Here is a 23,267-nt window from a genome sequence, read left to right as displayed (position 1 = left end):
AAACCATGACGCGGTCCTGAGCTCCACCCCTTTTACGCACCGACTTTACAGTCCTCACCCTGCTCACTCCTGCCTCACTTTAAACTCTGACTTGTGGTGGGAGAGCACACTTTGCTGGATTACACACATCCATCACAGGAGTACTGGTTTAATTTTTCCCAGAGCTGTAAGGCTCAACAGACGAACGCAACATGGGGAGCAGGGTTTCATGTGTCCCCGAGAACAACTTCAGATCCTCCAGCAAGAGTTTCATTCGCAGGAACAGGTGAGGACACCTGTCCAGGTGTGGGCATGGCACTTGTGCCGCTGTGAGCACACGTAATGTGCTTGACTAGCGCATGTTTCAAACCTTACATTACAGATCAGAGAAGTCTCAGGGGTTGGGTTGAAGAGTGAAAGAGAGGTTGTGAATTTTGTCAGATTTAGGTTCGGATCAAATGGTGGAACTGGATAGTTCTGGAGTCATGATGAATGAGTGGTTGGTGTCAGTGATACTGTTCAAATTTTTGTGTAGATGTTCTAGTACCAGCTGTCTGAAAATGGGATTCTCTGTTTCAAAACATTTCATGACATGAAATCTGTTCTTTTTGTAATTTAAATGATAATTTCTGGTTTAAAATTGGAAACATTTATAATAACATTTTCTAAATGCTCTTACTCAAATGCTTCAAGAGGTTACCAACATCATGGGGTTATTTTTGTCTCATTCTTGGTTTCTGTAATCTACCTGGATTATGTCTGGGCATGTCACAATCCTGTTTGTTTCAATTAATTCTGATTTGTGACTATTTCTAACAGCTGAAAGATAATTAGTTTGTTCACATATATCGATTTTATAGTTTTATGAAAAAAAAAAACGTTTTTGGAACCAAAATGAACTCAAACAGCTTCTGAGTGGGGGGATTTTTGTCCAGCACCACTAGTTGATTCAGTAGTCTAAGGTTTTAGTGTAACTGAATCATGCAGCACTTCGGTATTCCCCAAAGAAAATAGGAGTGATTGGTGCTGAATGTCAAGGCGGTGAGTCGGATAATCCCGGGCTGTGCAAGTTCACTGCCTGTCTATTATTTACAAGATATTCTTCTGTCACTTTGCAACCACAGATTGCATCAGAGTGTTGCTTTCATGTTTAAACAGTTCAATGTTGTGCTAAAGGGACTGGGATCATTCACTTGGCTCCCATGAATGATTAATGTTGGACATGGACTTCCTGATTAGACCATCCTTGACTCCCACCATGAAAACAAAAGACTGTCTTGTTGCACATGGAGGACACTGCCACACAAATGTGCGGAAAAGCTGATAGACTCTGCACTGAGTGTAAATGCAACCCCACCCCCTGTCCCCTCGCCTTATCTTTGGTGTGATAGTGCTTCCTCGTGGAGATGGGACATTGATGCAAAACAAAACGCTGCATTGAATGCTCATTTTACTATGCCTGTGTGTACTATCAGGCACACAAGACCTGATTGTTCTTATCATTGAAATGACTGTCACTGATGAGGGACAAAGACGGGAGCTCCGGTTGACCCACAGAGGCTTCACATGCGGTGGGAAAACATCTGACATACTGAAGCTAAAGAGTGAATTAACTTCCACATCCACACGTCACAAGACAACAGTGGAGAACAATGAATGACAATGCATGTGAAATGCTTCGTTCACACTTCAGCTGGGATGTAAACTAGCTGCTTACACCGTAAACAATGGAGATTAAGTTGTAACGAGGTTTATTTCTCTCATGAGCAGCAGTCGTCTGTTTCGCAAGAAGAATCCCCAAGAGGGACAGGAGAAGTCAAACAGCATCATCAACATCCCGTACATAACCTCACCCACAAAGGTAAGAGGTTACTTCAACTGCCATGGTTTTAAAAGTGGGATTAATTGTCATGCACAGTTAAGGTTGAATTAAACTGATGCCTTTTAATACCACTGCAAGCATCAACCCTTTCGTTCATGTTGTGTGTGGTTGCAGAAAATGTCTCCTGAAGACCTTCGGACGATCAAAAACATCGAGTGGAACCCTCCGTTTCCTTACGATCCCGTCAATGGTTGGAAAAAGAGCAGCATCAACGTGAAGAACTACGGCCGGATGATTCACAGCTCCAAAGTTCGTTTTCGCTTCCTGCACTGCCAGGTGAGAGAAACAATGTCACTTTTTTTGTAACTGCATGATGACATATCCGGAAAGCAACTGTACAGGAAAACAAGTATAAAGCTTTGTTTTCCTAGTCGTGGTTTTTACACAATGACCAAGCCTCTTGTGACACATCGTGCCAGTCATGCATGCACAGTAGGTGAGATCGAAATCCCAAAAGCCCAGGTGAGGAGGGACAGGATGTTGCTCTGAAGTGAACTGAAACTCAGTTGTGTTTGACGTGGTGGCTAGCTATGAATAATCCAATCCGTTTCCCACAGAGGGGGACTGCAGCCTGTGTTTAGACTTGCTTGCTTCTTCGGGAGTTGTGAAACATCCCCGCAAAAGAACCTCGGGGTAAAGAGAGTTCCTCCGATTGCTTGGACTGATAGAGAACAGAGAACACGCCGGCTCCTTTCTGTGGGAACTGCAACTTTTCCAATGCCGTGACACAACAGTGCTGTCACACAGAAGAGGGAAAAGATTGATGGACGGAATGGCGTCATCGAGGCTAAAGAACACATTGTATCATTCAAAGAGAAAAACATTACCATGCATATATACTCATTTGCAAGTCAGATAATAACTGAACATTAGGTTAGGAAAATTAGAATAAATAATGGTTAGTTAAGTTTGTAATAACATATTTTTATTATGCATTAATCTGTTTCCCTTGTGTTTTTTTTTACTTTTCCTGCAGGATATACATGACTGCTACTTGGATCTCTTTGAAACACATCTTCATTTTGTCTCCAACAACCCAACAGGACTCACATACCAGGCAAGAATTTCCTTCGAACTGCTTCTCTGCCTCAGGATGTTTTGTTTTATACGTTTTATGTTGTGTCATTATAAATCCTGATGTGCCCCTTGACAACCAGAACTCGTAGGTAAACTAAAAGCATGAATTTGTTTTTTTTCATGTGCCTCATAAAACAAGAAAAGCCATTAATCACAGATTTATTATGCCTGCTGAGAAACTCGAGGCTGTGCTGAAAAGAGACAGCCAAGCACCTGTGCAGTGTTAGTCAGACCGCAGATGACCTCAAACAGAAGACAGACATGAATATATCTGCGACTAAGTTAATAGGAGTATGATGAACTTTTGTTTGTGTGTGTGTAGGGGACTCTTCCACTGAAAGAACTCACCATTTGCAACGTACAACAGAACTGCAATCACAGTCAGCCCCAAGAATTCACATTCCAGATAAACGGTAAGTTTGTCTGCAATGAAAAGAAGCCAAGTGAAAGCCCGCAAAGTCAGGAAAAACATGAGAAGAAATTCAAACTTTCACAAGAATTATTGGTAAATGTATGATTTAAAAAGTCACAATTTTAGTAGGAGAAACTCAATTTTTTTTAAAGTTGTAAAAAAGTATAGCAGTATTAGCAAGATTTTTGAGCAGTGTAATGTTCATCAGATTTCTTTGCAACTTAAATGAAATCTTTGTCTTTGTTGAAACATTTTAAAAGCTGAATATAGAATTTTATTTTTTTTAAAAAGCACGTCTTTCTTGTAAAAATACGACTTTTTGAAGCAGAAATTTGCAAATTTGTTCTTAAATTGTGGAATTTTTTTGCAGAACTGTTTTCAGAAGTATTCACAAAACTTTATTTCTCACATATTTGTTAATTCTTCCTTTTTATGTTGACGTTAATACTCAGTCACACGTTTCCCCTTTTCAGTCAAAATTTTAGAACAAATCCGCCATCTAAAGCTTTCTATGTTATCACATTCCTGTGATTCAAATGTGATGTGACCCTCCTCACCTTTTCACCTTTACTCAAAACCCAGACTAACTAGAGCTGGGCCCCTTTCACCTCGGGTCATGGGGGGTAAACCGGCCTTGAAGGCCCGGCTTGTTAGACAACAGGTGCACTTCAGTCAGCCAGCTGTCGTGCAGAAAAGCCCCGATATCACTCCTAGCCTTGTCACTTCATATAATCTATGGCACTTTCTAAATGCTGCTCAGGTTGAAGCTCTCTGTGGAATAAAGGTATGGCACCTAAAAAAACACACTGGGGATTTAACATCGAGAAGGTTTTAGTCCTTGCCTGGAAAGAAAACTAAAAAAAAGTTTGTCTTCTGTGCTCAAATATCCTCATTATTATTATTGTTCTGACACTTTTACTGTAAAAACATCAGTAGTCTTTGGTGTTTTGTTATCATCAAACTGGTTTTGGAATTCCCCAAATCCAGCCAGTTTTTTTGGAGGATAGTATTTCAACTATGGTATTTTCGTCATTAGGTAAATACCTAACGCACAAGAGGGAAAGAAAGCTTATTTAGCTTCCAGGAGGTATCACAGACAGGAAGCATGTAAAAAAACATGATGATATTCTGAGTCAAGTGAGAGATATGATGTAGGTGTTTCCTCTGTGAGAGCTTGGCTCGCTCAGGAGGATGTGTAAGAATTCCTGGAAGTTCTGGTTTTAGATTAATGTGGCTGATGATTTATGCATTTAAAAAAAAAAGAAAAGCTAATGACCTGTGGAGCAAAGATTTTTAAATGCCTCTGTAATAAAAAAAACTGGAAAAAGCTACAAGGTTTGGAAGAATTTAACTTTAAGTGGGAGTCTTGGGTCAAGTTCTGTAATCAAGAGCTGGCTTTACCAATTAATACATCAGAGTTGCTGGTTTTTGGGGAGTTGTGAACACTCAAGCTACCCCTTAAGACAATTAGAGCTTACAGTATCTGTGCTGTTATCTGTGGTATGACCGCGAAAGGCAGATCATCCCGTTCATTCCTCTTGAGTAAGCACTCTGCAGGAGTAAAAGCGCCCCTATCCTTAGATGCCAAACACACCAAGAGAGGCTTTTTTGTTTTTTTGTCAGGACAAAAAGAGCTTGGGTTAAAATTTATGAAAGCCTGTTGAGAAAATGTAATTATTTTCTGCCTTATAATTTACTTTTCTACCCGTCAGGTGTCAGCCTTAACTCCATTATTGTCTACTGTGCCAACCAAAAAGAAATGGACTACTGGTTTGGCCTTCTAAAAGACAACATCGAGGCCAACGGAGGGACTGCAATTACGCCTGAAACCTACACAAGAATGAGAGTAAGCTCAAAAATGTACACGAAGGAAGTAAAATTCCACATTCCACTGCAACGTTGCATGCTGCCTCACTGAGACAGGTTACTGGGACACTTCATTGGATCTCATCCATCTTGTTCCTCTGCTTGCTGTGGCAAGTATAAGAGCCTGTTTCTACACTCAAGTCAGCGCAGTTGCTTTATAATCCACTGGGCAGATTAGCCTTTTTCAACAAGTCTCAGTAAAACAGGACATGTTTGAATGTGTAAAGGTGGTAAGTCATGTGGGTCATTGCTAGCTTTTTTTTTTTTTTTTTTGAGGCTTGGAGGGAGCGGCCTTGACCGCATCAGGGGTTGCATCAAACTAACTCTCACATCTTTGCGGATTAAAGTGCTAATTTTACACGCACAGGTGGGGAAATGTGATGAAACACAAACTGTGTTGTGTTATGAGTGAAAAAAAACAACTTGAATGACAGTATGACAAAACCAAGCATTTTGATTGGTTTAACCATCCCACCAGACCTTGGGTCACTTTTTTTTTTAGATCTTTTCGTTTAACTTCCCTTATTTGTGTGTCTTTATCATAGATACATCAGAGTTCTGAAGGAAGAGAAGAGCTGAGGAATTCCATCTACAGAGAGCCCATCTATGAATGGGAGGGCTCTCAGCGGGACAGCCTGGGTCAGATCACTTATGTCACCAAAGTTCGATTGCAGCATCTGCCCTGCCAGGTACGGCTGGACTGCTTCTTACTGGAAGTGAATCACCAACATCCATTTGCACATTTATGTAACTGTACAGACCAGCTGAACCTAAGCTGTGACACATACTTATTTTCCAAATAAAGGATTTTTTTTTCACACGCTGATAAAAAGCAGGATAACGTCAGCTGTAACACCAGGTGACTCACAAAGTCTTCAGATTGCACAGAGCATACATGTCCTCAATACAATATACGGAGGGAGTGCAAAGGGTGGAGCATGCCAGTAAAGCAGCAAGCTTCCCAAAGTATATCTTTATTTTTCTTGCAAAAATGTACATTCGAACCAGCTGACAAAACTGTTTAGTCCACCTATCCAAGTGAGACAACCGCCTCAGAAAAACATGCTGGAACAGTTTCAGAACAGAACATCAGTCACGAAACTGCATGGATATCTGTTATCTGTGAGCTGCAGCAGCTCAGTTGGTATGATTTAGGCCAGGGTGTGTAGGAGGCATTTGTTCGGCTCACGCAGTGACTCGACTTACCTCACAGCTGGAATGTCAGCTGTCTGTCCAGACACACCCACAAAGAGCAAAGAAACATAAACTCTCCCTGTCTGCCACACCTTCAAAATGCACCTCAAACTGGTTCATCTGAAGATCTTTGAAAGGCTTCAAATATGTCCTTCAACAAGATACTAAGTTTAATCTTTTTCAGTAGGTCTACATAGTTGCCTTTGTCTTCTTTCTAGTCTTCTCTTAGCTGAAGTTATCAGGGCCCGATTTCTTATCTATAAAGCATGTATTTCAACATTAATACTTCAAACATTTTGAAAATAATAATTTTATGCATGTGTAGAATCGCTTTGAACTGTATTTACATTAAATTGTAGAAATGTCAGTCTTAATGTGGCTTTACAGTGCAACAAACACAAAAAATATAAATGCTAATAAGGATGTTGGCCTGCAGGAACAGAGCGACAGACTGCTGGTGATGTATCCTTCAACTCTGATCATCTTATCTGAGGAGAGCGATGGCCTCTTCTATAAGGTACCAGTGACCTTCCATCCATAAACTTGAAAATGTGTGTTAATCCAGTTTTGTTTTTGCTTTTGTTAAAGGGACTTGTATTAAAAAAATCTTTTCTGATCACAGGGAAAACTTCCACTCAACATGATCACGGTCACGACGCCTTGTCAAGATGTCAAGCCTAATACCTTCATGATTGAAGGTAAGTCTGTCTTTTAGCGTGTTTCCACACCACTCTAGTTGTTTTCTCGAGCAGTCCACTTTGTGCAGGCCCGTGTAAAAATTAGACTATTGGTCCACTTGCAGGTAAACCCTGATGCAGTTCACTACAGTGTGAACACATACAATTTAGTGAACCAAACAGCTAAAGAACACAAAATATGTGGCGTAAGGCTAATTCATTGTAGCCAGAAAATCGCATTTGTAGAGCACTAATCACACATAAACAAGACTGGAAAATGTCTCTTCATGCAGTGAGGTAGCGCTGGAACTTTTTTATTAATCAAGACACTGTTTCAGCTATGTAGCAAGTTTCCTTCCTTTTTTATTACTCCTCCAGCATCTCCAGCTTATCCTGCTAAAGAAACCTTAGAGAGAAATGGAAGACGCTTAAATGAGTGCACATTCCCATGCATGTTTTATGCTAAGTGTCAGTTTTCCTTCCCTTCTGGCGTCAAAGAGTGTAACCCCTGTGAATGAGATAGTTTTATCCCCCCTGAATGACACTCTTACTAAAGCACATTCCAGTGAGGAAGTGGACCAAACGAAAGGCTTTGTTCACCCCCTCTTCTCTCACCAGGGAAGCTGATCAACTCCATAGTAGTGTCCTGTCTGGACCGGAGCGAGTTCTGTCAGTGGATACAGCATTTGAAATCTGCTGATGTGCCCGTCATGACCCCCCCACCCCCAGTTTATGACATCATCTACACGCCAACATCCACAGAGGTAAGTGATTTATTTTAAGGACAGAAATTGGAGGTCCCTAGTCCCGTTGGCAACAAATTACTATCTATTTGAGCTGAACATAAATACATGTGTTTGTTTAAATGAATTTAGACATAAAAGCCCTTTTGTAAAACTGAATTTGTGCATGCATCTGGGACTAAACTGTGAAGCATACTTTTCATTTTCATCATAAATAAATGTTTTTCCTTACACGTTTAGGGTCCAAAGTTTGATAGATGGAGCGGAAACAGTCAAGTAAGAGTGGAGTCCAACTTTGGCCAGTCATCAAGTACTCATGGGTCCCAAAACCTTCAGCCACCTATGAGTGATGGAAACCCCCTGTCTCTAGGATACACTGAACCACTCTGTGTGAGTGAAGCTATGTGCTTCTGCAGAAATATTAGCTTTTTGTATTTATTAAATAGATATATGAATTCAAACGTGTAATGGGATGTAGTCGTGATGGTGAAGCTGAGCAACACAATTCTTTCCCAAAGATTAATTTTGATCAAGATCAGCTTAATGAATTGAAAAAAAAAACACATTCTTGGTGAAACCTTTCCGTAAACAGCAAAAAGAAAAATATATATAAAAAAATTTGGAGAAAGAAAAAACATCAGCAGGAAAAAGTTAGCCTGTTAACTTCTGAAGTCTTCAGATGTTCTCTGGGTTATCAGCATGTTTGAGTGAACTCCTGTGGGAGTGGGGGTTGGTGTTTTCTGTCAGACGGTCCAATTAGCTTAAAAAGAGTTGAGAGGCCAGAAGAAATGTTGCTGCTCAACGTCTGACCTGAACCACCACTCTGCCAATTCTTTGAAGGAGCCCTTCTTCCCTCACATTTAGATAACTTTATCAAAAATATGTTCCTGCAGATAGAGAAACCCTTCTTTAATATTTGCTCTTAATGACTGTGGCTCCGTCTCTTGCTCTATCTGACATTTTTTTCTCCCCACAGTACCACTCCAGCCGTCCTTCCTCTACTGAGACTGCCAGACTGGGCAGTAGAACCAATAGCATGTCCTCACAGACGAGGCAGGAGCATCGGCCTTTGTCAATACGCTACTCCTCCCCCCAGCAGAGCTCCTACCAGCAACCTGCAGACACATCGGAGCTTTACAGCACACCTTACCGGAACAGCCCACAGCGACTTGAGAAATCCCCACTGGTCAAGGTGATTCAGTCTGCCGTCAGAGCAGATAACCAAATATTTCCTCACCTTCATCGCCATTTAGGCAGATTCTAAAATAGACATGCAAAGCTGATAAAAAAATAACAGATGGAATGATGTCTGAATTTATGCAAACCTAAATTGAAAGATAAATCCACCTAATGGTGTATTAAATGATGTCTATCACTGTTAAAAATATTATCTAGATCCATCAAAGGAGATTTTCTGAGCTTTGTTTCTGCAAATCAAGACAAAATATGATCTGATGTTGCCACTTGAGTTGACTTTCTTTTTCTGTTTGGATCTTCTGTGATCAGTCAAACAGCTGGAGCACACCACAGACGTCCTTGAACTATTCCCTGAACCCCCCGCAGCGCCACTCAGCGAACCCGCGACAGCTACTGTCGCCTTTGTACGACGAGCCCTGCAGTCCAGAAATCTACTCCTTGGAGGAGGCTAGAGAGGTAAGTGGGTCACCGAACTGGATCTACAGTGTTTGTTTACAGCTCCACAGCCTGGCAGTGGAATTTTTTAAGTCTTAAATCTTTTAATAATGTTGCATCAATACTAAATGCAACTTTGTCTGACTCATAAATTACAAAATAACAACAACAAAAATAGCAACAATACGACTTTTTAAAAGGTTTTCATTGCATTTTGCCCAGGAAACTTAATCTCTCTGGTGTCCTATGGTGTAGTGGTTGGGACCCTGGTTCAAATCCCTGCTGGCTCTTTTTTATTTGGAATTTGCATGTTCTCCTTTTGCATGTGTAGGTTTTCTCCAAGCACTCCGGTTTCCTCCCACAGTCCAAAAATAGGCTTTATAGGTTGATTAGCAATTTTAAAGTTTTCCCTTTGGTGTAAATGTGAGTGCGTGTGATTGTCTGTCTCTGTGTGGTCCTGCAATAGTCTGATAACTGTCCAGTGTGTCTCCTACTTCTGTCCAACATTAGCTCAGTATATTCCAGTGCTCTGGTATAGAATTGGATTGGTCGTTTTATTCTAAAGATGGGCTTGCTTGCTGTATTTTTTGTAAATTTCACATCCATCTCCATTTTCTAATAGCTAAGCTGGCAGGAGCCGATTCAGCATCAGCCCCTCTACCACCAGAACGTGCAGCTCCACCCCTCCTCCTTCCAACTCTGCAACCCACCAATGGGTAGACGCTGTGGGAAAGGCCCTGCTGAGACGGACGCGTCTTTAAGGGAAGCAGAGCAGCGAGCACAGGCTGTGTTGAAGTTAAAACTTCTGCCTGTTCCCGGTCAAGTGCAGGAGCAGGTGAGACAAACAAAGATCTGGATCTTCCAGGACACTCTGGGCACTGGAATGCTGTAGTTCAAAGAGCTACAGCCATTACCCCGTGACCGTGAAGCAAGTTTATGTACTTGCTCTGTGGGTGATTTTAAAACAAAAACTAGAGATGAAACACATATTTGAGAGTACTTGTTGGAGTTCATGTCAGGGACTGACTTCCTTTCACATGTGTTAACAGATGCATCTCCCATCAAGCTCTGCCAGAAGCAACACTCAGATGTCTTACTCATACTCACCAGGTAAGAGTTAAAAGAATGCAGATCATACCCAAGATAACTTCAAACATGTTTAACAAGTACGACTTAATTAACGTTAAGTTGATAGTTGAAAGTGTTTCAATGAGAAACAGTGAATACATCCTCGGATGGATAACTGCTGCCTCGTCTTTCATTACAGAAGTGAGCTTTAAACCACAGCAATGTGAGCAGGTTTCTCAAAATACAGCCAAAGATAAAAAGAAAAAAAAAGTGCAATTGAATGCATTTCCATTAACCTGTTTTAAGCCTTTTAATGGTTTTTATGAAGTCTGTTTGGATTTCTTAAAGACCCATTCAGGTGAAAATTGTGTTTTTGGAATTCATTCGTTGTGAATCTGCAGCAGATGAAAAATGCAGTTGAAGGAAGAGTGCAGTTGGACCATAGAAGCTACAATCAGCAGGCCTCAAGCTCCCTGCTCTGCTCTGTTCTGATGCATCCACCGAGCTGGGATCTGGCTCAAAGCTATATGCTTGGACAGCTCTGATGTTGCTCATCATTTTTGTTGCACTACTCATGCTAGGTCAGGGGGGTAAGGGGCTATAAGATAGCAGGAGAGAATGTAAACAGATGGGTGACGGGATTTGGGGGTGGGCTTACTCTGTGCCAATAGTTCCTCCCACAACTCATAAATTTCTAATGAATTACTGCTGCTCTGCAGAAACCATGTCGTAGAAAATGAAAATTTTTTAAATTTTGGTTAAAAACGGCATAATCACAATTAAAAAGATCAATGGGATCGCTTTAAAATTAGCTCTATAAATGATTGATATGGGACTTTAGGAGAAGGAATAAAGAAGACAGATTTACAACTTACAACTTATGCTTAAAGAGAGTCCCACAAATCTAAATGTATTTCTGATGAGTTCTTAAGCATGTTTTCACCAAATTATTGTGTCTTTTAGGCTGCATGTTCATGTGTTTACAGTAAAGAAAGAAGCCAGGTGGTGTTGCAATGACATGTTACAGATTTTCAGCAGCAACATAATCATATAAGTCATCATAGCTGACGTTTGGACTCTGTCCAAGATTATAAAGCCACAAAGCAATGAGTCTTTCCCTGCTTGAAAGTAAAAAACCTGTGAATCTTCTTTATTTCTTATAGATCGCCATTCGTACCTTGAACCCAGAGAACCAGATGACCAGGAAGTGGACTATGACAACATTTGGGAATTTGACAATGAGACTGGAATGATTCAGCCGGCTTCTGGAATTTCAGCGCAGTGGACAGGATTAAACTTTGGGGCCCAAGGCCTTGGTGCCATGGCGACCCAGCAGAAATGGCCATAAAACAAAACAGTCATCCGGCACTCGTCTGGACGTGTGGAAACAACAGATCGCTATCAGCCGGATCATAAAAGCCAACTCGTTCATCCAGCATTGCTCCCGGTGTGTACAGTGTGAAGCAACAAGTACCAGGAGCTTAAGAAGTTTAAGAGTAAAAAAAAAAGGCAAAATACCATATATATATATATATATATATATATATATATATATATATATATATATATATATATATATATATATATATATATATATATATATATATATATATATATATATATATATACACAGTTTATATGTAGCATTCAGTCAAAAGCACACTTAGGTGTGATGTATATATTTTGTATTGCTAATATTATTTTTGTATTTATTGTGCAGCTGCACTGTCAGGGTTCAGTATGCAGTTGTTTACTAATGAGTAGGTTGTTGATTTCACTTTTATGTTTCAATTTTCTTTCTAATTTATTGTAAAACATTCCATTTGTTAGTGTAACAAATTCGCTTTTTTAACTTTTTTTTTAGGTTTATCATGAGACTGTTAATTGACCTGCCTTTAGCTTTTTGTAAAGATAACAATTACTGCTACACAGTACTGACACCCATGTGACTTTTTCACTTATTTAGTTTGAAGTGTTTATTTATATTTGTTAATAAAATTCTAAAAAAGCCATGAGTCTGTCAGAAGCTTTAACTTTGAATATCATTTTGACTATTAAACAATATACATTTTTTAGACGTTAGAATTAGTTTTAAAAAGTGATGCATTAGTGGAGAAATGGCTCTCTTATCACAAATCACTTATCACAAATGCATTCAATGCAAGTTAACATATGTGAATGTGAGTATTTAATTTTGAGCTTTATTTGAAACCAATATGATGATCACTGAATTTGAAAATAAATCTAACGGCCCACAATTTAAATAGCTCTGCTAATAAAATCTAGCAGAGCTTTCATTTTATTTTGTTTTATTTTTTAAAATTTTATGGATCCTCTGGCTGGAAACTTTCACTCTAAAGACATGCACACAAATCTCACATGAGAATTCCAAACTGTTTACAAGCGTTGTTTTTTCCCTTTGCACTCCTTGAAGGGAACTTTTTCATTTTTCATTCTTTTTTCATTTTATAAACCTGATGACAGCTGGGTTTAGCACAGCACCTCTATAAACATGAACACAATGACTCAAATTTAGAGGTTTTAATTCATAAATATTATTAAAATCTGATGCTTCTTCAAGAATTATATGCAAATTTGGCGTGAATGTCATGCTCCACATGAGAATGATAGGTAATTTGGATTTTAACCCTTGTGCTATCTTAGATGACCCCACCCTTGCATTGACGTGTTCTCCCTACCATGACAAAGGTGGATAAAGGTGGAAAGATTTCATGTAATCCATGGACACCAGTGAAGATCACAAATCATTGAAAATAAAAAGGTTCAGAGCACTGTCTAGTGTGTCTAGATGACCCAATTCCCAACGTTAAAGTGCCTAGGATAGTACAAGGATTACACGGGTTACACTGAGGTATACAGTGCATGCTTAGAGGGAACTGAAGCTGTTCAGTTAAGTCCTTCAGCTTTAACATGACTACATACCGCCCTCTAGTGTTTGAAATATTTCATCTAGTAATCTATGGAACATTTTACTGTGAGTGAGCACACCATGAAGACAATACGTAATATTGAGAACACAACAGCTCCCTTTTTCCTGTAATAACTAACTGCACAAAATATTAAAACAGTCAATTTGAAAATGAAAATGCCCTTACATTTATATTTGTCTTAACTATGTAGAAAATTGTCCTCAACTTTAGTTCCAAAGTGGAAAAAAAAATAGCAAAATTCTAAAAAAAAAAAGATGGTGAAATTATCAATAAACTGTTCTTTGCTTCTGTCACGTAAAAGAACAAAATCAGCCAAAAAAACCTTACTCTACAATTTCACAGTAATCAATTTTCCACACTCTCATCAATTACTTTCCTATATAGTCTCTCTTAGGAACAAACTCACAATCCTTAATTACAATCATTTGAAACCAGACATTCTCCATCCTGCATTTGGTCATTTAAAGTTTCAATTCAGTGCTTTCACGTTTCCTGGCTTTTGCCTTAGTTGGATTTAAACTATTACATTCAAAATAAGTTATTCTGTGACCAAAACTAGTGCAAACAAATGTTTCTTTGTTTGATCAGAGGTTGTGTAAAAGTTCACATCTTCGGAAATGGATCATAGATAACAGAGGCAGAGAAATCAAGAGTTTAACTTTGAGTGAGTTTGGGTAACTTCTTCTCACTGGCTGCAGCCTCCACTTTGACGTACTTGCGTAGGTAACGGATGGCTGACAGAGCGCTTACATTTGCCAGCAGAACTGGGGGAAAATAGAAATGAAAGTGAGTCTTCACATTACTTGCAAGATACAAATACAGTTTGCACAAAGATTTACAGGCTATTTGTTAATGACATTTACATTCTCAATTTTTCTGTCTTTAAACTGTATTGTCAGATGTTGATGGAACATAAGCATGAGAACGTGTCATTGGTTTGCAGTTTAGACACAGGATTTCAACCAAGGAAATGATTGGTACTCATAACATGAACACACTTACCCGCCTTCCAAGCATCTCCAACTTGTGGATTTGCAGTTTTCAAGACCCACGAAGCAAAAGCAATGCAAACCAAACACATGTCTGAGTGTTTGAGGGGGAGCAGGGAAGCATCCAACCCTTAAACAGAATTAAAATTCAAATCACCAAGTCGCTTATGAAAATCAGTATGCAGATTTATAAAAGGGGACGTCCACATTACTGACGTACAACACAAGTTTTGACAAAGCTCCAACAACAGATGTTTGCTTTCTCACCGTGTCACCTTCTAAATTCTCACTAATTATGGGTGTTTAGAAAAAATGCATTTAAGTGATTTAATCCAATATTACTCCCAAGATAGGAGTAATATGTCCCCTGCCTTCGCCCACAAGTGGCCGGGATAGGCTCCGGCAGCCCCGTGACCCCAAAAGGGAATAAACGGTAGAAGATGAATGAATGGATAGACATTGACTTTAAAAGCAATGGATTGCTTAGTCTTTGTTTAAATAAATGCAGTATTTTTTTTTTATAATCTATCAAAAATGGTAGTAAAATGTGAAATGAACATCAAATCACATTGAATTGAATTGGCTTGACTACTATTTTGTGGAGTAAACACATAAAAGAGCTTTTTTTAATGATGTAATCGTTGCTTTTGTGACCTTAGAGATGGATTAACCTGAGAGCAAAAACAGAATGAGATCTGCTGAAGTTAAACTAACTGGAGGAGGGGTTTGCATAAAAGCTCTTGATGATTTTGCCAATATAGAATTAGAGGTTTCCAATGGCAGCTTAGAGGGAACACTCATTGAGCAAAGTCAAGTTATCACGTAGTACCATTCCTCCTGTCATCTGAGAATCAGGACTATGACGGTCAGTGAGCAAAGTGTCTGTGTTACAACTTTCCACAAGTGGGGAAAACAAAAAGAGCTTGACTGAAGAGTTCAATTACAGTAGGACGTGTGTCTTCTGAGACTTCCAGCCTAAAGCTTTAATCAACTGTTTCAAGAATCAAGGAATTTTAAATTTTGTTCTACACGTAAATGTTTCATCTAGAGTTCCAGAGGCCTAATCTGTGATCATGAGGATTTAACACATTATTAGATTTTAGGGGGGGGAAGGGGTATGAAGCTTTGGCCCCCAATTTTTGAGTCAATATTAGTATAATAATTGACAAAGATTTAAAAAATCCTCAATACCTTCTTTAACACTTGTGCTATCCTAGGCACTTTAACATTGAGAGTTGGGTCATCTAGACCCACTACACAGTGCGCTGAACCTTTTTTCTTCAATGATTTGTGATCTTCACTGGTGTCCATGGATTACATGAAATCTTTCCACCTTTATCCACCTTTGTCGTGGTAGAGAGAACACGTCAATGTAAGAGTGGGTTCATCTAAGATAGCACAAGGGTTAAGCATTGTAAAAATAACTCAAGCGATTATTCAACATGATATTTTAGCCCCTCAAATTGTTTGCTGCAATAATAAATTTGTTTGAAATACATATTTTTGATTATTTCATTTGTAATAGCTTTCCAATCTGATATTCTCATTTGCCACCCTTCCAAAGTCTTCAAGCCCCCAAAATATTAAATGTTCTAGCTCCGTCACTGCTTGATCTTGGTGATGAGTAACTGTTGGTTCGCCTTAAAATGTTCCATGAAGTCTGAATTAAACATAAGAGATATTTCTCTGCTATGTGTGTCACAGAGAAGTCTAAAGATCTTCGTCTACATGTGCTACATAAAAAACGTTTGCTGTTGGAAGGTAAACTTACTTGGATTCATAACAGTCATTTGGAAGTCTTCATAACTCAATGGCAGTTGCTCTGGTTGTCTGGAGATCCTGTTGTACAGTTCGTAAAGACGTGGATCAGAACTCGTCAGATCTTGATATCCCTTTTCACTGATGGGAGGAGCCTCCCTCAAAGTGGAAGTCTCACTGTGCTGTACAGGCACAAGAGACATGGCGTAGGACTCTTGCTTTTGGCTCTGAGATGCTTTAAAATTAGCATTCCTGAATGAAAGTGACCTCAGAGAGAAAAAATCCTGTTCGAGGTCATTTTCTGTGAAGAAGTCTTCGTACGGGTCTGTGGCAACAGGGGTTAAGCTTGCTCTTTGACTGTACCTGCTCACCACCTTCACAGGACCAAAGAAATCTTCATCATCAGATCCCACCGAAGAGTCCTCAGATGAGGAGGATGCATAGAAATACTCATAGGCCTCAGGAAAGTTTATGTTTCTAGAAGATGAGCGAGAGTAGGAGAAGATCGTGACTGGCCGGTCTTTGGCCTTCTCTTCTGCTGTTGTAAGAGGGTAGAAGAAGCTCTCTGTATCGAACTCGGAGAAAAAATGGTCATATGTTTCAGGTACAGAGTTTCCATCATATGAAAAACTGGATCCTCCATCTGCAGCAGACTGAATGGGAGCTGATGGCTTCTCTCCAAAGACATAGCGAAAAATATTTGGGAGAGAAATGCTGTAGCTTTCTGAAAAAGAAGGTCTGGTGTCTACATCTTTCTTTAGTGCAGAATCCACGGGGAAGTTCTCAATGTTTTTGATTTCTCTTTCTTCTAAGCTTTCTAAAAGATCCCCCTTGTGTGAGAAGCTGCATGTCTCAGATTCCAGAGATGGCAAATTGTGCACACTGATTGTTTTGGAGATCTTTTTGAGGGACTTGTGGGTCATTTCACTAAAAACTGGTTCAGATGTGTCAGCCACAAGTGCCAACATGGCCTTTGGGTAAATACTGGCATCTTGACTCACCAGCACGGGTTCGCACTCCCATGTAACTTCTCTGGGAGAATAGGAGTCTATGGAAGATGAATTCTCAGCTGTTTTCTTCGGTTTCAGTTCATCCATATCGGTGAAAATGTTTGAGTCAGCCTCCTCTTCTTCCTGCACTGGGGGAAGAAAGGTGCTGGGAGCACTTTTTCCGATCTTCCGTAAACCCAGTATGTCATTTATTGTCAGTGTTTCCATCTCACGCCAAAAGGAAGACATAGCAAACACAGATTTCTCTTTGTTTTCAGTTTCACCTGCCGGTTTAGAGACAGCATCTTCTGTTTCAGCCATGGAATTACAAACTGGATCTGGATGGTTTTCGGGTTTAGATGTGACATTCATGTCTTTGCATTTTGACAAGATTTCCAGCTTTTTCTCTGTTAGATCTACAGATTGGTTTTCAGATGATGTTTCTGTCAAGTTGTTTTTTAAAAAAGAATCAGATTTAGTATCCAGACTACAACATGACGAGACATTTGAAATGTCCGAAGGGTTTATCGGTCTGTCTTTCAATAGGGACAAATTGGTTTCTTGGAGGCTGTTGATTCTTAAACCTGACTTGTTTGGTTCTTTAGACAAAATCCTTTCAGATTTTGAGTTTTTTTCTGGTAAAAGATTTGATGTTTTAGCCCCCAATGAAATATCTGCCTGGTTTGTATCTGAAGAGGATGAACTAAAAAGAAGACAGTTTTGGTGAGGTGATGGATTATGTGGAGTTACATTGACAGAGATCACTTCTCTGGAAGTCTTAACTTTGACTGAGCAGGTCTTTGACTCCAGGGAGGAAAATTCTTCACAATGAGAGGCAGAGTTAACATCAGCGAATGCAGACGGAGAAAATGCCGTGATTTCCAGCGTAGTGTTATTGAATTGATGTTTGTCTTGTGAGTCATTTTCCAGTGGTAGTTGGAGCTCAGCCTCACTTTGACGCAGCATTTTTTCATCCCTGCCAATATTTCCATTCTCTTTAGCCAAGAGATTCTTAGCAGCAGATAGTTGATCCTTTTGGCAGACTTCCACTGCAGGGACACATGACTTTAAACTGGATAAAGGCCCAACTGTTTGGACGTCTGCTGCTGTAAAACACTTTGAATTTCCTTGATTTTGTAACCTGGAAGTTTTTATTTTATCAGACAGCTGGAAGGTGTCTGTGTTCAGATCCTGCTTGTGATGTTGTGAAGAATCAGTCACACCTGGAACAATATCTTGGAGCCAGGAGTGTCCGTTCAGCCCAGGTGATTCTTCTACCTGGAGGTTGCTGACTGGATCCTCATAAGGACTATTGCTTGTTGTGGAAATAACACGTCCATTACTTTGATGCAGAAAAGTTGCTGGCTGGCAGTCAGTTGAATTATTCTCAGCTAAGCCTGTTGCTGTACACGTTTTCTGTCTCCTCGTCAACTGTTGGCAAAAGCCGTCTCTAGGTTCAGAGTGGCAGAGCTCTGTCTTTACATCCTTTGAGAACGCATCCTCTGAACATGGACAAAACGTATAGGATGGGCTGATTTGTGGATCATTACATGATTTTCCCAACAAACATAAGCCTGTTTCTTGCCTCGTTGCATGAGTTTCACCATCTGAGTCACTTAAAGCCTGCCTCTCACACATCTTCCCGCCATCGCCTGCCTCCGCACTGAGCCGCCTCCTTTTTCTCCTCTTTCTCTTGATTGATGCAGAGGGAGACGATTCCTGGCTGGGGGTTTGTTCCCCTCTCATGCTGCATTTTTTACGGAGAACAACTTGACTCATCAGCAAACCTTCCAGGGTTGCATCATTGACATTTGTGTCCATTTCCACAGCATGGAACAGTGAGGTTTCTGTTTGGACCTGAGACTGATTCCAGTGAATTACCTCATTTACCTTGGTTTCTGTGCAGTCTTCTTCTGTAATGAATAACTGTGTTTTGGTTAATTTGCAGGTCTTGAATTCTAAGTTATGGCAAGCTTCTGGTTCAGAAGAAATGTCAGATTCAGCTTCAGTTTTTTTTATAGTGGTGTTGACAGGTTTAGTGGTCTCTTTGCCAGCAGCTGTTTCACCCCTGGCAGGCAGAGTGTTTAACTCTGGGAAGTTTTTTGGCAAAGTGGTCCTCCTGGCTTGTTGCCCGTCATCACTCCGCTCCTCCTTTTGTGTTGCCTCCCTGCTGTTTCCAACTCTTGCTTGGCTTGGCCCAGCCTCCGTGAGACCCTTCAGCCTTTCAAAAAACATATTGACAGACTGTAGATGTGTGTCTTCCTCACTGTCCGAGAGAATGCTCTCAACTCCACCAGTGCCGTGTTTACCAAGGCTGCTTTCCACAGGAGAGCCCTGGTGGAATAGCGGGCCACCATTAGGGGGGTCACTTGTTAAGTTGCCCGGTGCCGAGTTGACCTTTTGGGGTTTCTTGGCAAGAAAGGACCCTCTATCATCTAGATCACTCATTCCTGAGTCATCCACACCTGCTAAAGAAGGGGGGAGTAGATTACACTCCTCACACTCTGCAAAGAAACGCTCCCAGTCACGGTCACAGACCTCCACACTGAATTCAAAGTCCTCCATTTCGTTTGGGAAGGCGACTACCTGGGAAATAATACAAAGATCTGTAACCCAAAATATGTCATTTTCTGGCTGTTCCAGCATGTTTCAATGACTAATTCTCAAAAAAAAGAACAATTAAACAATTTGAAGGCAGTAAATACTCAGTTAAGCCATGACATAAATAAAATGACAGATTTTAAGGCAGGATATTAGGATTTATGTATACGGTGAATTCATATATTTGAGAACTCAGAAAACATTAAATCTATTACAAAGAATGTGTGTTTTTTTAGCCAAACGTATCATTAATCGCTTTTTTATCTAATTCAACATTGAATTGAGATGTTTTATTAGAGTATCCAAATTAACAGCAAGTTAAACAAACTTTTGAAACTGAAATGGGTTGAAGATCTGCAGTAAGTAATAATAAACTTTATTACAGACTCAAGATCCATTTGCCACAAAATGCAAAAAACATATAAAAGACTTAAAAATAGAACACTCAAACAAGTATAAGAACAATGACATAAAAAGTATTTATGAAAAATAAACAATGTCAAAAAAATATAAAAATCAATGACATAGGAATATAAAAACAATGACATAAAAGTATAAGAACAGTAAAATAACCAGGTATCATGAACTTAATAAAAAGACTAAAACTGCTGACTAAAAAAATAAATTTAAAAAAACTTAAAAGTTTATAAGACGACTGGACCAAAACCTCCAAATACTGGATTGGTATCTAAAAGTGCTGTGCTTTACATTGGTGAGAGTTAAAATGATTTCATTATTTGAAGCAATAAGACAATAAAAATAAAACAAAACGCTTGGAGAGTAGTAACTCTAGCACCAACAAACAAACTGTTTGCACTGCGCCACCGAGGCTGTTTTAATAAAATCCTTAGGGCATCATTATAGGCTACTTGTAGCTTCCTCATGCTGGATGCCCTATAATTTGTCCACAGGTGGGCAGTATACAAAGGTGTGCAGTAAGTTTTGAATAAAAGAATTTTAAGATAGTCTGAGCACGAATAAAACCTACGTGCAAGCGTGTAGCCTTGCTCATAATATTCAGTGAGTTGTGCTCTGCTTGCACATGCTAACAGCCTTCCTACCTGTCCTGTCCTGCTTCAGCTGGACTCCAGATCCATGTGAGGAAGTCCCAGGAGCAGCAGGCTCCCCACTCTGGTGGACTATCTTGTGCATGTTCATGCAGCACAGCAAACCCCATGATTTGTTAAATATAGAGCGGCGCTTCAGATCACGTAATACACGCAGTGTTCTCACAGCAGCCATCTCCAACAGAGGTGTAATGTTTCTAAACTTTAAATAGACCCCCCCCAGCAAGCTGCTGCTGCATTACTTACACAAATATATTATAATATTATTCGGTTTGACAACTTTAAGTTAGGACAGCTGATAAAACATGTGTTTATATACCTACATGAATTAATTCATGCCTCCCTTGTGTTGGAATTTCTCAGGATAGTTATACAAAATCTGCAGTAGCTCCTGCAGTCACAGTCCTGACAGTGGATACAACTGTGGCACCTCTCAAATGTGGGTGTCATGTCAGGCGTGCCACTATCAGCTGATTTTGATATGACATCACACGGTAATGAAGAACCTAATCTTTCCAACCAAATGTTTCCACACACTGAGAAAGAAAGAGAGAACTGGAGCGCAGTTACAACAGACACAAAAATCCAACTGACTTCTCTTCATAGATTTAGATCCTACTTCCTCTGACCCAAAAGACACTGATCAAACCATCTGCAGCATGAAGGTTTTTTTTATTCAGTGGGAAATTTGAAGCCTGTTTGGACATTGCTCAAATTTATATGAGAGTTCAGTCTGTGCTTAAGTTTCTGAAAACTGTCTGGGGTCTTCAGGGTATTCAAAATAAAGCTGCTATAAAACAGATGTATCTTTTTAACTTATGGTACATGTATCCATCTTCTATTCCTGCTTTGTCACATGCAGGGTCATGAGGGTCACTGGAACCTATCCCAGCTGCTGCAGGGCAAAGGGCGGGGTACACCCTGGAGAGATTCTGGTCTGTCACAAGGACAAAACACACACACACACAGTAAACACATGTTCACTCCCAGGAGACAAAGCTACAGTGTTAACCATTACAGCCCATTACTTCCTCTTCTCAACTTCTTGCATGACCTGTTGAATGACCAAGGTTGGTATTCCTTCTTCTTCTGCCGTTCTTCTGTTTAACAGAGTTTATAGTTCTCTTCGATGTTATGTCTGCAGACATTAGATATAGGTCCATATCCTTCTTCAGCTGATATTTAAATAAAATAAATAAAAAATAATATAATATAAACAAAATTTAGGCAGTGTTACCTGGTGAGCATTGAACTACTTGAAAGAATACATACATAAACAATTATAACAGTAATATTGATTGCATTACCAATTCTGTGCTTACTGAGTGTAATTTCTAATTGCATCCAGTTTTCTATAGTTAAAGTGTTTCTATATTCGTCTCAGCAAGTTCCACTGTAGCATAAAAAAGCTTTAACAACGTCTGGAGTTTGATTGATTTTTACTTAAGCATCACTTTTCATTGTTACAGTTAATGTTACAGGACAGTTTACATAAACAACAATCATGACACCATCTGAGTTTTGATGAAAAATGCAAACAAGAAATTACAGGAAGCAAAAACAATTTCTTTTTGGCTGAGGATAAAATGTCAGATTGTGAATATGATGATCTAAACAAACCTACTTCAGGTTTAACATGCAGCACCTAAAATTAATTCCTACTCAAAGTGTCTGTCAGTCCACTGCTATATATGCTATATAGTTTTTTAGAAGCTAATCAGCAGGCTAAGTAAACCTGATACAGGGCAGAAACCTTTGCAGAAAGATCAAACTTAACACTACCTTGAAATTTCTTAAATAATAATGCCAACAGTTCTACATCTAAGAAATAAACTATTTTTCATTTGGCATAACTACACGTAACTGTAAAAATGAATTGTAGTAATTCTAAATATTGAAATCACGTTTTTAGAGTTGCATGCATTTGCTGTGGCTGGAAAACCTACAGCGAAAGATAAACATCTCAGTGAGCATCAGACAACAACACAAAGGTCTGTGCATGCTTCTTCATGAACGCTTAAATCTACCATTAGCAGGGACAGTCATGGCCTGAGCTTTTGTTTACTATTCAGTCAAGACAAGGTGATTACAGAAGCGTCTTTTTGGTCAAGATGCTCCTGACTCTGAAAGATCTAGAGATAACCAATCAGCTGCGATCTCATTAATAGCTGTTAAACTGTAATTAACAGTTATGTCCCTCAATGGCAAATGAATAGAGACGTTGAGGATGCTGGTCCATTTACAGGAGGATTTTTCCTGCCTGCCTCACACTAATTTAAAAATGCAAGCCGTTTATTCTCAAACAATTTGTGTCAAACATCAAACTGTATAATGAGCTGAACCACAGCTTAAGGTGTGTGCCTCAGAGGGCTTCTCTCATCC

General features: G+C 39.6%; 2 protein-coding genes across 3 annotated transcripts; one reads left to right on the top strand and one right to left on the bottom strand.

Annotated features, from left to right (window-relative positions):
* Positions 1 to 27: 27 nt before the first annotated feature.
* Positions 28 to 12,038, top strand: plekhn1 (pleckstrin homology domain containing N1). The gene is made up of 16 exons (XM_004070666.4): positions 28 to 265; positions 1,750 to 1,840; positions 1,976 to 2,137; positions 2,838 to 2,918; positions 3,261 to 3,351; positions 5,063 to 5,196; positions 5,762 to 5,905; positions 6,847 to 6,927; positions 7,033 to 7,108; positions 7,706 to 7,851; positions 8,071 to 8,220; positions 8,807 to 9,022; positions 9,337 to 9,483; positions 10,085 to 10,297; positions 10,512 to 10,572; positions 11,694 to 12,038. The coding sequence occupies exons 1-16, from the start codon at positions 192 to 194 to the stop codon at positions 11,876 to 11,878; spliced, it is 2,052 nt and encodes a 683-aa protein (XP_004070714.1). The 5' UTR covers positions 28 to 191; the 3' UTR covers positions 11,879 to 12,038.
* Positions 12,039 to 13,282: 1,244 nt separating this feature from the next.
* perm1 (PPARGC1 and ESRR induced regulator, muscle 1) lies at positions 13,283 to 20,963 on the bottom strand. 2 transcript variants are annotated; one of them, XM_020704574.2, is made up of 4 exons: positions 20,880 to 20,963; positions 16,242 to 19,803; positions 14,484 to 14,600; positions 13,283 to 14,245 (listed from the first exon to the last, which is right to left on the bottom strand). In XM_020704574.2, exons 2-4 carry the CDS (start codon positions 19,780 to 19,782, stop codon positions 14,136 to 14,138), a joined length of 3,768 nt encoding a protein of 1,255 aa, XP_020560233.1. In that variant the 5' UTR covers positions 19,783 to 19,803; positions 20,880 to 20,963; the 3' UTR covers positions 13,283 to 14,135. The 2 variants fall into 2 exon arrangements, with proteins under 2 accessions (XP_020560233.1, XP_011475278.1); XM_011476976.2 differs by lacking the exon at positions 20,880 to 20,963 and having other exon boundaries at positions 16,242 to 19,682; positions 19,756 to 19,803.
* Between the last annotated feature and the right edge of the window lie 2,304 nt (positions 20,964 to 23,267).

This window comes from Oryzias latipes, chromosome 7 (assembly GCF_002234675.1).
Source record: "Oryzias latipes chromosome 7, ASM223467v1".
In the NCBI taxonomy this organism is placed as follows: domain Eukaryota; kingdom Metazoa; phylum Chordata; class Actinopteri; order Beloniformes; family Adrianichthyidae; genus Oryzias; species Oryzias latipes.
Note: the sequence above shows the minus strand (reverse complement) of the source record. Positions and strands in the feature narration are given on the sequence as shown.

What these genes read in the sequence shown, in the direction of transcription:
- perm1 (XM_020704574.2), bottom strand. Translation starts at nt 19,782, where the DNA reads ATGGAGGACTTTGAATTCAGTGTGGAGGTCTGTGACCGTGACTGGGAG. An exon ending in AATGACTGTTATGAATCCAA is followed by an intron (nt 14,601 to 16,241) that starts GTAAGTTTACCT and finishes ATTCTGTTTAAG; the next exon opens with GGTTGGATGCTTCCCTGCTC. An exon ending in TGGAGATGCTTGGAAGGCGG is followed by an intron (nt 14,246 to 14,483) that starts GTAAGTGTGTTC and finishes ATTTTCCCCCAG; the next exon opens with TTCTGCTGGCAAATGTAAGC.
- plekhn1 (XM_004070666.4), top strand. Translation starts at nt 192, where the DNA reads ATGGGGAGCAGGGTTTCATGTGTCCCCGAGAACAACTTCAGATCCTCC. An exon ending in GATACACTGAACCACTCTGT is followed by an intron (nt 8,221 to 8,806) that starts GTGAGTGAAGCT and finishes TTCTCCCCACAG; the next exon opens with TACCACTCCAGCCGTCCTTC. An exon ending in CCTTGGAGGAGGCTAGAGAG is followed by an intron (nt 9,484 to 10,084) that starts GTAAGTGGGTCA and finishes ATTTTCTAATAG; the next exon opens with CTAAGCTGGCAGGAGCCGAT.